The sequence below is a fragment of the Cyprinodon variegatus genome, unplaced genomic scaffold, assembly GCF_000732505.1.
Source record: "Cyprinodon variegatus isolate N-32 unplaced genomic scaffold, C_variegatus-1.0 Scaffold4, whole genome shotgun sequence".
In the NCBI taxonomy this organism is placed as follows: domain Eukaryota; kingdom Metazoa; phylum Chordata; class Actinopteri; order Cyprinodontiformes; family Cyprinodontidae; genus Cyprinodon; species Cyprinodon variegatus.
Window position 1 is genome coordinate 1,853,148 of NW_015150457.1, and position 14,336 is coordinate 1,867,483.

The 14,336-nt window shown below is 38.2% G+C and overlaps 1 protein-coding gene across 1 annotated transcript in view; it reads right to left on the reverse strand.

Annotated features, from left to right (window-relative positions):
- LOC107083113 (steroid hormone receptor ERR2-like) overlaps positions 1-14,336 on the reverse strand; it is a 47,128-nt gene that overhangs the window by 13,201 nt on the left and 19,591 nt on the right. Inside the window, exons 4-5 of the mRNA XM_015372109.1 lie at positions 5,481-5,591; positions 5,165-5,326 (exon numbers count right to left, since the gene is read on the reverse strand). Coding sequence (XP_015227595.1) covers positions 5,165-5,326; positions 5,481-5,591 — 273 coding nt within the window. The remainder of the gene's footprint in view (positions 1-5,164; positions 5,327-5,480; positions 5,592-14,336) is intronic.

The window sequence follows — 14,336 nt, forward strand, 5'->3', positions numbered from 1 at the left end:
ATTTGATGGATGAATGGATGAAGGATGGATTGAATATTTAGACAAGGAAGAATAAATCTGGTTAAAAACTAAATCTTTTATGCCAAATCTATACACAAATCAACAAAAACGATCAAGGAATCAACTCACAACATTGTTTAGAAGGCAGCAGCTACGGTGAGGCCCCAGACTTAAAGGTTTATCACTGCATATTAAATACGGCATCCTCCACATAAATCTACATTAAAAACACCCTGTTTTGCATCTACCCTCCATAAATTGCTACAAGAATCCTCAACACAAAGAAAAGGGCTCTGACCAGGCAGCAGCACAGCCCAAGTACAGATCCGATAAGAAATTGAATCCCTGTTCAGCACAGTGAAGAGAGTGAGTGGTTGGCAGTGAAGCTTGAAGCTGTCATTGAGAGCTGGGTCTAAAACAGACAGCAGTTCACTCTCTATTCATTTAGCATCATTACAGGCCTCCTAAGAGCCCTAATGGGCCTAATAAAAAGACAGAGGTAATAATGAGACTAGAGGGCTCTATATGAGCGAAGAAGAGCGAGAGGAGGGGATAGAGTCAGGGGAACTGGAGAACAAGGAAGTCTGGCTGAGTGTGTGTGTGTCTGTGTGTAAGATAAGGGGAGAACGTTTGAAGCAAAAAAAAAAAAAAGTAAGAGGGGGAAGGCAGTAATGTTTGTATCGTGTGAGGACTGATAGCAGCACCCTTAACATGGTTACTTTATGTATGTACAGAGTTGTTTGATAAATTAGCAGTCCAGATTCCAGACAGCAGCATCTCTATTGTCTTTAACCTGTTTGCATACTTAGATGCTACCAAGGAACCAATCACAGCTTGAGCTTAAATAGACAGCTTTAGAAAAAAAGTCTTTGAATTACTTAAAAATAGTCTTTCAACAAAGTTATCCCCTTCAAAATATAACAATATGAAGCAGAAAAAATATATTTCTGAGCAGCATGTTTCTTCGCCGGTTCTTCGTTATCTGAATGTTGAAGGACTTCCACATTAATGGAGCAATCTGCACTAATGACTCTTATTACCTCATCGTTAGGGCCATTTGCTCAGCGGGCTGAGTGTAATGGTAGGCGTGGACTGTTAAACTGTAGGGACCCCTTTTTGTCTTAATTATTAGTTGGTGACACGCTGACCTGATGGCCCTGGGTAAAGCGTCCCCAGAGGGCCACATGCCCCTTTAATATCTCTGTCGGCTTTGGATTTAGATGGTTGCAGCATAAAAGATCAATAGTCCTACACAGGTAATGTAACCCCGAATTACACTCAAAGGCTTTTAACTGGGCTCATGATTAAACCTGGGGATTTTTTTTTTGAAGAATTTGTGGCACTAGTGGTCTTTATTCGCAGTGATCATACAAGAAATGGGCAGAAGGATGCATCAAAGGGCCCAAGGTCAGGAATCGAACCTGGAACAGCGGTGATGAGGAGACTTGCCCTCTGCTTGTATGGGAGTGCACTCTGCTGCTATGCCACGTGCCAACACAAACTTAAACCTAATAGCAATACTAGCCGATGATTAATAAATACTGTTATTCTTATGTTGTTGTTAGCATGTAGTATGTCAGATAATCTGTGAAAAAAAATCACTGTCTAGTTATACCAAATTTGCATAAAAAATGTTTTTTTTATGGCAATTCCTACACTATAAAATGACCTATCCAGCATTATGAATTGAGTTGTGTGACGCCACTATAGGAAGGAAGAACTTGGTACTACTCAACATTCACAGGAAAACAAAGAGTGAGGTGCAGAATTATTTATAGAGAGTTAATTTATCTCCACATTGTGTAATGCTCCAACCAGAATAATCTATTACATTAGTATTCCGCTAGAATCACTACCTAAACACAGGGTTTTGCATTTAAAGGTATAGTGCCGGATTTTCTTTTTCAGGGTGGATCATGAAAATAAATGGTCCTCCTATTTGTCAATCATTATGTTTATATGTTTATGTACAGTGAGGCCATCCTACGTGCACGTCGCCATTTTCACTTTGTGAGTCTGACATAGTGGAAAAATTGCAAATCTTATTTTGGAAAGTAAACTAGTATGAGCAATGCAAACACCAACTTTTAAGCAGAGCGTGCAAGAGGAGAAATGGGCTCGTGCTCTCGCAAGTGTTCAATAGGCGTTCCCTCTCAGGCGTGGGTCCAGGGTTGTGCATGTACATTTTTTGTGAGGATGGGTCTTTTCAAAAATTTGCAAAAATCTTCCACTATAACTTTATGGTTTTCAAATATTTTTTACAAACACTCGAAAATTGTATTTAGACTTAATAAAATCCTATGCAATCATTTTCCTGCAGAACTCATCTGTTGGTGTTACTCGAAAACTTGAAAGTAATTTATTGTGATTGTGAATTGAAAGGATTTTATTTGCATCATTTTCAAATACAACTAAAAGACTTGCATTATTCTCTAGCTTACTTATTTAAGATACACAACTGCAGGCTTTATGTATTTAGAATTAAAAAGTATATGTAGTTAATGTTATTACTAATGAGTGTATTTATTTTAAGTATATGAAGTTTATTTATTTTGGGTTTATAAAGAGAGCAGGAAGACCAGCATGCAGGTCAAAATGGAAGACGGAGTGTATTGGTTTTACTTTGTATTTTTATTTTTCTCAACTCACGGTTAATTTTTGTTGGAATAAATACAGTGGGCTGATTGGACTGCACCACCGCTACCTTCCAGAGAGGGGGGAACTTGGAGTTTCTTTTTGTTAAACAAGCTTTTCCATTTAAGAGAATATTTGTACATGATGTTCAGGAACTCTTTCTATTTTTTTTTTTTTTGCTTAGTTTATTAGCAAGCTTTGTTGCAATGTGGTGTTTGGTGTATTTAGTGACTGCATGCTGTTAAGTTATCCCTATTGTTTGTTAATAGTCCCATCATATATACCCTTGTGTGATTTCTTTGTGAGGTCAGTTATGTCTTTTCCTGTGTGGCAGTATTTTGTTGTTTTTTTAGTTGGTTTACATTTTTGCTTGGGTTCAGTTTATTTCTTTGACCTCCTTTTATGAGCTTATTTTCTAATTACAGCTTTATATTTAATTAAAAAAACATCCCCACAGGATGATGGTGCCACTACCATGTTAAATCATCAGGATGTTTTTTTTTTGGGTGAGCAGAGCTAAGTTTGGTCCCATATTAAAACATCATCCTTTCCTGCATCTTTGCTGCCCCCCTAACATTGTTCAGTCTTATGGCTTTTGTTTGGCCACTCCTTCAAAGTTGTGAAGTACATGACAAATATAAGCTGTACCTCCAGATTGTTCTTATCTGATTAATACTCTACTTGCCTAGTCTGTCACTTTAGGAGGACAGTTATGTCTTGGTAGGTTGACGCCTGGTTCTGCTGGAGGTTTCTTCTTGTTAAAAGTGAGTTTTTACTCTCCACCCTCGCTACATGCTTGCTTAGTGTGAGGGATTGCATTCGAGTCAATGAGTTGATGCAATCAACTGGTTTTGATAGAAAACTTTGAATCAATTTGACTGTATGATCTGGTAAACTGTAAAGTGCCTTGAGATGACATGTGTTGTGAATTGGTACTATATAAATAAACTGAATAGAATATTATTAAATCAAAGTGTAACAGAGTCAGTCGATAGAATAAATAAGATTGAGTAAAATACTGGGAAAATCATACAAATGTACATTCCATTTCATAATTAAGCACCACTTTGTCTTGATTTATTACTCACAAAACAAAACACACTGAAGTTTGAATCTTTTTTAATAAAAACTATACAGATTAAGGCAGATCATAAACAAAGTGGCTGTGTCTCGATATTATGTCATCAAAATCAATTTATTAGTGCAAATACAGTTTTTTTCTCTCTTTTATTTAAATTTCAGAATTTAGGGTTTCAGGTGCTATTATATCACTAAATGCTGTATGTTATCAGTCATTAGTTTAAGTTTGTAATGAGACACACATGTGAAGATGCAACTGTTTCAATATCGTTAAAAGAAATAAATGAAAAGTATTTCCCAGCGATATATCCCAGCGCTAAGTGTCCCGAGCCCATAAGATCATTAGTGACCCCTAACACCCCCACCATGGACTGTTCTTCCTGCTGCCCTGTGGGAAGAGACTTTGCAGCATCCGATGCAGGTCCAGCAGGTTCTGCAACAACTATTAAACTCTAAAATCGTCTCTGCATCACATTATTTTGCACTACCAATGTTGCTGAAGTTTTATAATCCTTTTAAATAGGACACAACTCAATGTATCTACTGCATTTTGCATAATATTGTTGTTTTGCACTGCACTGAATTTTTTCATATTAATGCCCTTTTGCACCATTATTTAGACAGTTTTTTTTTTCCTCCTACATTGTTACACTCTGATCACTCCTGCACTTTATATTGGTAATTTATCTTACTCCAACTGCAATATCATTAAACAGTTTTAAGCTGTATGCATAGACTCTGTGCATACAAAATGACAATAAAGTTTGTCTGAGTCAAAGTGTTTTTTGGTTTTACAAAAAGACAAGTAAATAAAGAGCTTTGCGTAGCTTTAAATGTTTCTATCTAACTCTATGTTTAAAAAAAGCTCTTGTTCAAAGAGCCTGCTTTAAGTAAAAGAGACAAAAACAACAGAAAAGTCAACATTTGCATAACATGTCTTATTTAAGAATTAATCAGCAAGCGCGGGGGCAGGGTGGGGGGGTCCATCAGTTTCTACCAAATAAATCAATTCCTCCACAGGCTCTGTGTGGTCTCCTTAAGTAAGTAAGAGGATTGCTTTCTTTAAGTGTGGGATTGAAATGGAATACATTGACATGGGGCGGATCCCGGCCCCTAGACTCCCCTACCCCACCCAGTCAAATCAAAGGTTTCAGCTGCTCTTTATTGATTAGATTTTAGAATATGGGACTGGCTTCTCCCTGAGGTGCAGATGAGTAGCAGATGTTAATTATCCTGTGTGTGCATGTCTGTGAGTGGGAAGGTGGTGATGGGAGGGTGAACTACCTTAGTGAGCTCACACAAACAGAAACAGAAACCTACCCTTCTACTCCTCTTTCGTCCTTTAGATTTTGCAGTAGATCTATACCCCTATAGCTTCAGGTAGTATGAATTAAGTTTGAATTCATAATTATTTTGAGATGACGATCCAAACACATTCGCTGCTCCTCACCTGGGATATGTTTGGCCCAGCCGATGATGACCACCAACTCGCGGTCCGCCAGGTCACACAGGGTTGTCAGGGCTTTGATGTCACCATCAGGCATGGTCGGATCTGGCATGGCGTAGATCTTTTCCGGCTCCACCACCAGCAAATGCGAAACAATCTTTGTCACTGAAAGCGAAAATTCATGCTCAATAATAAACCTGAAACCTGAATCATGATTATGTGAAATCTAGACCTGCTGCAGCTTTAGGAGTTGCAACATCCATACATGCTTTCAGTAGGTTATTTTATTTTATAATTAATAGGTATTATAAATACTTACAGGGCTTTTTTGCTGGGGGAGGTAGAGTGAGGCCGAGGTAGGATCCATTCTCTGCATCTAACCTACGTTTATACTTCTGTCTCCCACCTCTCACTCGGTCCAGACGCACACCTGCAGAACAGAAGAAAAAAAACAAATCAGAATGGGATGATGAGCCTAAGAAAGCAAAAAAAAAAAATAGAAACTTCACTGTTTGACATATCAAAATGTTGTTTGGATCAAAATGTTTAAACTGATAAGTGTAATACATTAAAACTCAAATAACTTTGGCCCAACTTCCCAATTTATTTGTCACAAAGATGCACAGATTTGGTAAAATCCAGAAGAACATGAAGGGATTGCAAGCTTATACCCACTTCTGAATAATAACCAAACACCTGTCATAGCATAAGATGCTAATCCGTAACCTGAGATGGAATAAAGGCACAAAAATTTCTGTCACACAGAATTGTCCTTTCATTTTTGTTCTTGTTAGGGGATGTTAGAGAGAGTGCATAGTGATCAGAGTTATCTCAAGTTATATGGCCCCCTCCCCTACATGGTCCTGCAAACTGCTATTCAACTACTGAGAGAATGTCACTATGTACTTTCCATATTTCCCAGATAAATTAATCTGTTTGGAAATATTTTCAGGAGCCAAAAACACATTGTTCAAATAATATGCAACAAAACTATAATTCTAATTGTTCAAAAGTTATACTACAAGACACAATAAAGGAAGATTATACTGTGTAATAAGTGATCAAGAGCTACTGGGGATATGTTTTTTTTTTTTGTACTTCAGTCTATAATACTACCGGTATATCAAAATCAAAATAAGACATATGCGTTGTTTTTAACATTATCATGTTAGAAATAATTCTTATGTTTAATCAATTAGTGTTTTGTTTGAGCTTTAAGTGATCCATTTAAGAGAAACTAAAATAAACTGATTTTTGAAAAGCTAGCAAATATTAACCATTGGCTGATTTATTGGTGCAAAGATTTTTATTATTTTATAATATCTAACATAAAAAAGACTGATTCTTTAAAGAGTAAGCTCTTTTTTAGCTCTAAAGAAGGCTTGTCCTTTGGAGATTTGAGCATACACTCCTGACACGTCAGGGATTATCTCCAAAGCCATCACAAAGGACAAAAGGCTCGATGCACCTTATGTGCTGAATTTACAAGCTCGCATTAAAACTTGTTTGAGGACTGAGGGAGAGCAAACAGATTTTACATGGTCAAGCAGAATTGAATCGTGTGAGATTTCCCAGCGACGCACATAAATTCCTTTGATTCCCTTGGAAACAAAAGAATCCGATTAGGATGGTCTTTCAATTTCCTGACACCGACTATCCACTAACCTAATTACCCAGCGTGCCCGAAGGGAGCTCATTCTTCCCAGCAAACACAGTGAGATCATTTTATGCCTGGCAGATTGAAGCTAAATCGAGAGCCCCTCTTCTAACACAGTATTCCATTTGTACGCCTTAAAGTAATCAATAAGGCTTGCAAATAGACTTCTTGTTCTTTGAACACATGTGGAGGCGATTTTAATTAGTCAGTTAGGCAGCCAGAAGAAGGGTTTGCAGTAGATGGAGTTTGGGCTGCTGTTTTTAACATTTATCTTAGAGGTAAATGAAGATTAATGATGCAACATTTAAAAAAACATTGTTTCATGCTTGTCTAAATAAGGATAATCTTAAAATACTTTCCTAACTCAGTAATATTAGCACGTGTACCTGTAACTGATGTAAAAAAAACTTTAACATTCCTTCCCTCCATTAATAATGTTGTTGGGTTCTGGTGCCTATCTCTGTTGGGCAGGGTACCTGTCTCTTCCAAATAACTCAACTCAAAGTTATTTTTCTAGAATGCATAGAATTACTGTAAGAAAGTGATGGATAAGTAAGTGCGATATATTGCATATTCAGCAGGTATAAATAATAAATGTATTATTATACAGACAGGAGGGCCAACCACTTTTACCACTTTGAATATCAACACTGCGACCTGCTGGATCATATTGTATGGCTGCAGAAAACAACCAGTGACCAGACAGGCCAGTTTGAGTTCCAAGGTCTGTACGGTCTGTATGAACTGACTCATGAATCATTGACAGGAAATAATAGCTACTTAGTTCCAGTTTCAGGTCTACTGAAAGCTTCTCTTTCCTTCATGCATCAGGTGCACATCTCCACCCTGATACAGCTGTGTCTGTCTGATCTTCGGAGTACTTTGTTATATTCTCCAACAATGTGATAAGAAGCAATACTGGGGATCAGCATCCCAAGGGGAAAAGGCCATTTGTTGCAGAATTGAGGGGATTATAATCTGCACCACTCTATACAACTTTCTTTAGTATCAGTTTTCATGCTGCATGGCAATATTTGTCCACATTTTTAAAACAAAGTAAAATAGATGTGCACTTTGTGTAGCAACACCTTCAGTCTATCCCGATTATGATTGATTTTATATGTGTGCTGATGAAGAGATTATTTTTGATATAAGTGACAGAGATGACAGGAATCCCTGTCACATTTATTATCTTTATTGATGCCAAGAAGCTCAGAGAAAGAAATGTTTTAATCATTTCTGGAGTTTTTATGTACTCTATATCTTTTTTTGCTGTTTTTTATTCATACTAATTTTGCTTTCCTACATTTTGAAATTCTCAGGTCATTTAAAGCTGGGAAACAGTTCATTTAAAGAGACATTATGTACGTTTTTACTGAGAAATATCTTCAAAATAGCCTTTTATTTGTCCCTTTTGACTAAAACCCTGCAATGCATCTAGAGTCTATACATTCATTAAATCATTACTGGTCTGTTAGAAAAGGAAGAATGTGTAAACTGGATATTTAGATATATACTAACATATGTTTTTAATTTTCAATTTTATTTTATAAGTTTGGCAAGTTTCTAAAACTTGATGAGCCAGCAACCCTGCAAACTTATTAAACATTAGTCAGGGTAACATTAGAAAAGTGGTAGCAAAAACAACTGAAACATTATTTTTGCTCATTTGTATGATTGCTCAAAGTATTTTCTCGGGAATGAGAGGTTGGTGAAAAGGATGTAATTGTCAGGGAGCGGCATTCGTGCAAGTTCCGTCAATGGATGAGTTTGCACCATTCTAAGTTTTAAAATTATCCAGTTTCAAAAGATGAATTTATGGCCATCTTCCCCAGCTGTTTAAATTCTTCATATATCACACACTGAAAAAGTGACAGAGTGCCTATAGTTTTTTTCAGATTGTTTTAGGTAGGCAAGCAGCTGCTTCTTACTGGCATTCAAGGTGCTGAAAGACAGCTACTTCACTTTTCACTTGATTTAAAAAAGCTACACTATAATACAGTAATTCCAGTTGAAATAGACACATTAGACACAAAATGGATGTCCTCGGGAAATAAAAGAGCCAATCCAGTATTCTTATAAAGGTAACACTATTTCAGAATTACCATTGGCAATCACAAAGCCCCATCTAATTAATCAGAGATTAATTTATACCTTTGGTACTCTAAAGGAGCAGAGCGATAAGTGCTCGAAACCTCTACTGGCATGATTGTTTTTATCACAGGATGCCTGGTCTGTTAGTTTTGATAGTTTAAAAAGGTTAAAATTACTCAGAGAATAAATCTACCACAAAATCAAGGAAGATGTGATTTTTTTTCTATAAAGAAAATAAAGAAATGATAATTAAATATTGCTATTTTTATAAATACAATGTAATTTATTCTTTACCAGGCCTATATTTGTCTCTTTCCTGTATTTAAATTAAAATAATTACATAGAAACATGACAAAGAGAATGCGTGATCTTTTTTTATTAACCTTATGCCTATAACAGGCATACACACTTCGCCTTCTAAAACAAATTTCCCTAAATTCTTGAACCTCCCATGGTTGTATTAACTTTGTTTTTATGCAGATATCTCTGCAGAGATCCAATCATACAGATGCTGATGCGCATGTGGCCCATTTAGCGATGTGTGCACGCTAAACGCATATTCATGCATGTGTGTGAATAGGTGTGTGAGTCTCACGCAACTATTTTCAGCTCCTCACCTGTCAGGAGCGCTTCTTTCTGCAGAATGTGTCAGAAGTGGCTGCCTGGCCACCGCTGCCAAAGGGAGATTAGGAGCTCCCTATTTTAGATGGGTAAAATCAGAGGGACGCACCGCAACACCCCCGCCCTCTCCTCCTCCTGAACACACACTCACCATCAGCTAAGCACACAGGCCTTGCCCTTTCATTGCAACTGCTGAAGGGTGAGTATGTTAGTCTGGGAAGAGTTACAGTATGGATTTGGTATTGGATGAATTTTGTTTGATTGCTGGGTGGGCTGAAGAAATCCGGAGGAATGTAAGGGGACAGACGGGGCCCCCACCTGCTCCAGTCCTTTCAGGGCCAGAGTTGTTCTCCCACAACTGTGAACACTGGCATGGTTCCCTTCATCATGTTTAACACAAAGCCACCCTGACCACAAATCCCCCTCTAATCAACAACATGTGCGAGGCTGGGTCAATTCAGGACCACTGATGTGCTCAGTTTGGGGTTTCCACACAGATAGCTGTGAAGGCAACAGAGGAAAAGAAGAAACCAAGATGACATGCAAGCGGGAAGCGCGTAACTCATGGTCCCGTTCCGAGACGCCTGTCAGCAGTGATATACATTTGACATGTGTGTAAATGAATGCGAGTTTGGAGTACAAGGAGGTTGTAAAGAGGTCAGCGCGTCTCTAAATCCACCCCTCTTCAGAGGAACACGTGTTAACATCCGTGTCTGATCTATCACCTGCCAGACATTGAGGACAAGCCAGCGGAGAAACTCTGGGTGGGCGCTGACTCTCCGCTGGGTTTATAAACTTTGACTGCTTTAAAAAGAAAATAAGGGACTCAAATGTGAGAAAAAAATACCATAGAAATTATCAAAAGGTTGTTCCTTCAATGTTAAATAACGAAAGGAAATACTAAGCATGTAAAGGCAAACCTGGGTATATCTTTATTTTGATGATGTAATCTTAGCATATAGATTGGTTTCCGACCTAAGCGCATCGACTAGGAAGGGACCTGACAGTCTGTGATATTGGATATGGCTTCACTAATCTTTTGTGTATGTGGCTGGAGGAAAATAAGGCTGTAACATTACCCCGGTAGCCACGTTCGGTCAGGAAAAGATGGCTGATTCCTATCTGTGGTCAGAGCAGGAGCGAGACAGCGGTGTAGGTTGCCAAAATAGTCTGGCAGCTTGTGTTCGTCCACCACATTACAGCAGTGTCAGAAAATCTCTACAAAAACACACAACTACGACTTAAACATCCGACTCGAATTTCAAAAGAGCGGCGGCTTAAGTGTCCTTTATTCACGGCATTAAAGATTTTCATTCACACCAGAAATTCACCATGGTGGTGAGCTTCTTCTCTTCTGTTTCAACATGTTAATGTGTTAACATTATCGGGTGAGGCCTGTTTAAAGTCACGACCAGCTGTTGCTTCATAAAACTATTCAAAAAAATTGTCTCTGTGATACACAGAGACACATATGAAAAGTAAACTCATACCATTTCAAAGCAGAAATTTCTTTTGCGTATATAATTGGATTACATAACACCAAACAGTAATACTAAGGAGTGTTAGCACTGCTATTAGTGGCGTGTAGCGGCTCATGGTGCTGGGTACTGACACCATACCTTCTGGGAGCTGTAATTACGTTAGGGTTTTTCCATTGAACTCGTGACCTTTTATCAGCCATGGCCGGACATTAAAGGGCTTCATGGATTGGTTTTCTTAAAAAGCTGCCTGCACCTTCTGAGTTTCAAAATAATAGACAAACACAATGTAGTGAATAGGTGGAAAGTTGAAGGAAAATGATACATGGTTTTCAAAATGATGTGGCAAGTGTGGCACCTGTAAATAAAATGACATGTATAACAAATTAGAGAATATGCAAAACTCAGGTGTGAGAATCTGTTGATAGAACAACTTGATAAATCTGGTCTTCATGAAAGACAGTTATAAAGAAACTGCAGTAGAAAAACGTTTAGCCAAAACCGATGCAGCAAACATACGGAAGATGGTGGATTTGTTGGGAGCTGGAGAAAATCCCATCTTTCTCCAGCAGAGTCCGCCGTGGATCCTCTGAGGGAGCCTCCTGCACAGCTGCAGCTCATCAAGATCATCAGAGGATCCACTATATAAGCTGTCTTCAGACCTTGCCTCAACGCCGCAGTGTTGTTCCAGTTGGTCAGCGCTAAAGCCTAGATCTCAGTGATTTTCCATGACTCTAATTCCTAGTTGGATTCTAACCTCTGTTTCTGTGCCTCTAGGAAACTCGTGCTTCCTCCGTGAAAGCTCTGGAAGAGCTAACCTGCCGAGCCGACCCTCAGAGCCAAACCCTGAAGATTCTCAGACAACCTCCAAGCAGCTCTGGGCTAGAGCTGGGAAACCAAGGCCAAGGTCTGCTCAAGCTAGACGTGAGACGCTGAAGCAGCTAACGGACTCTGCTACTAAATCCTTCTCCAGAACCAACAGCGACTCTCCCAAAGAGAACCTCAAGAACCCTCAAGGTACTATCTGTGCACCTTTGGAAACCAAACCCCGTCAACAGTCCTTAACTGTGCTGTCTCTCACGCAGACTCCGGTGAAACCAGAATCCAGGCCCGAACCAGCCTTCTGCATATTCAGTGTGATTGTGCAAATAAACTTGTTAAACTTTTCAGTGGTGTCAGTGGTGTTCTGCATCTTTGGGTCTCCATTAGAGAACCGATCATGACAGGATTGAGGACCAAAATGAACTTTTTGTTAAAAATTGTAAACATTTTGTATAGAAAACTATCAGTTTATATCCCTATGATCACACAATTCTCACACATGGTGGCGGAGGAGTCATGCTGTGAGGAGGCTCTCTCTTACAGCGACAAGGAAGCTCTATGAAGTTGGTATGAGGAGTGATGGAGCTAAATACAGGGCAATCTGGGGTCTGCAACGTGGGAGGTTGCAGAAGGGTGTGATTCTGCTTAGAAAATATTTGTTTTACAACAAAGAAATCAATGTTTCAATGTTGTCAATATTATTTAAACCAGAAAGAAATCTGCCATGTGAAACCTTCAGATAAGTACCAGTTGGAGTTATTCTTGATTTGTTATAGATTTTCAGTTTTAAAGGTTACCACATCTTCACCAGCTGTAAAAAAGTTTGAAACTTATATCCCAACCACCAGGGCAGACAAAACAAGGGGTCCATTACATAAATTTAGGGCTTTTGGACTGAAAACGTTGAAGAACCATGCTATAGACTATTAGTTTAGTGGGTTCCAACCCTTCAAATTTAAATGCATGCCACACTTTTCAGAATTTTTATTCATAATAATTCTTACAATGCACTATTTTCCTTCTACCTCCCCATTTTTTAAATCACAGCACGAAGGACAATAATGGATTTAATCAAAGGGATAATTCACTTCCATTATATTTTGAATACTGGATACAGAATCCAAATGGACAATATGCATTTAGTTACTCACAGTAGTCGCAAGGTTAGGCCAGCATTTGACACCTAACCCACCTGAAACCAGCAAACAGTGTTAAAGACTTAGTCAGCTGGTTTGTGGCAGGTGTCACACTGAAGAGGTTTTTTTATTTTTTCAAACTGCTACCAAAGCTGAGGGGCCCAAGCAGCTGATGCTTTATGATCTGGGTTGGCAGGCCTGGCACATTGTGAAGAAATATTGGACACTTTTAGAACAACTGACCACAGAACAGCCCGAAGAGACCTTTAGGTGTGACACCACTGCATTGTAGCTACAGCAAAGACAGACAGGAGTGACGATGTTGCATCAGGTGAAGTCTGCAGGAAATCCCAGTTTCTTGCTAATTTTGCAGACAACCCAGAATTTAAAGAACCAGTGCTTAAGTATTCTTTTCATTTGCTCTTTTTAGTTTGGAAATTTTGTTACCAGGGATATTTTATTTTATGTCCTAAGGGTTCCTAACTGTACTCAGACTTTGATTATTTATACTTTTGCATTGTCAAGAATTAAAGGCTGTATAAAATGTCTTTTCAGTTATCTTTATTGATGTCCGATTTCTGTTAATGAAAACTGCTTTAAGCATATTACTGTTTACAGTTAAGGCCAGTGCGTTTCAATATTGCTCACATTCATACACATTTTTGCATATTCAGCAGGAATAAATAAAAAATGTATCAGACACCAAAATCACAACTGAGCTTTTTAATAACAAATTTTGTGTTTTTTAACTGTTCACATATATGCGGGCTAAACTTCTCTATTTTGTAGAAGACCTGCTGCTAGTTTACACTTTAAACTTTGGCAGCTGGTTTTACCTTTTTCTTCAAAAGTGGAGTAATCCACTATCTCCCACCTCTGTATTCAAGATCAGACATCCTCCTTAAGTCCACAATATGCCAAAACCAAAGAAAATTTAAAGTCCCTTTCTCCTTTAATCAAATGTGATGTGCTATGGATGTTACATCCACTAAATTCAGTGTATCTTAGTGTGATTTAATGTGACAGGCAAAGACAAAGTGGAGCTTGTCGATGTATAAATTTATCTCAGTATCAAAGCAGCTGTTTTGAAGACATCAAGAAGACCAGCATTCATCTGAGAAGCAGCCATGAAGTTCACGCTAATTCTGGAGGAGAAGTAAAGTCAAACACCCCAGGAAGAAGAATTTGTTGACAGGAGGGCTATTAATTCAAATGAATTATAGCATATATACAGTTCGGCTTGAAAGTTCACATACCATCCCATTAAAAAATATAATTATTTCACACTTGTGAATCTGTTATGCTATTTTAAATAACACAAAACTGAAAATAGTCATATATATATATATATATATATATATATATAT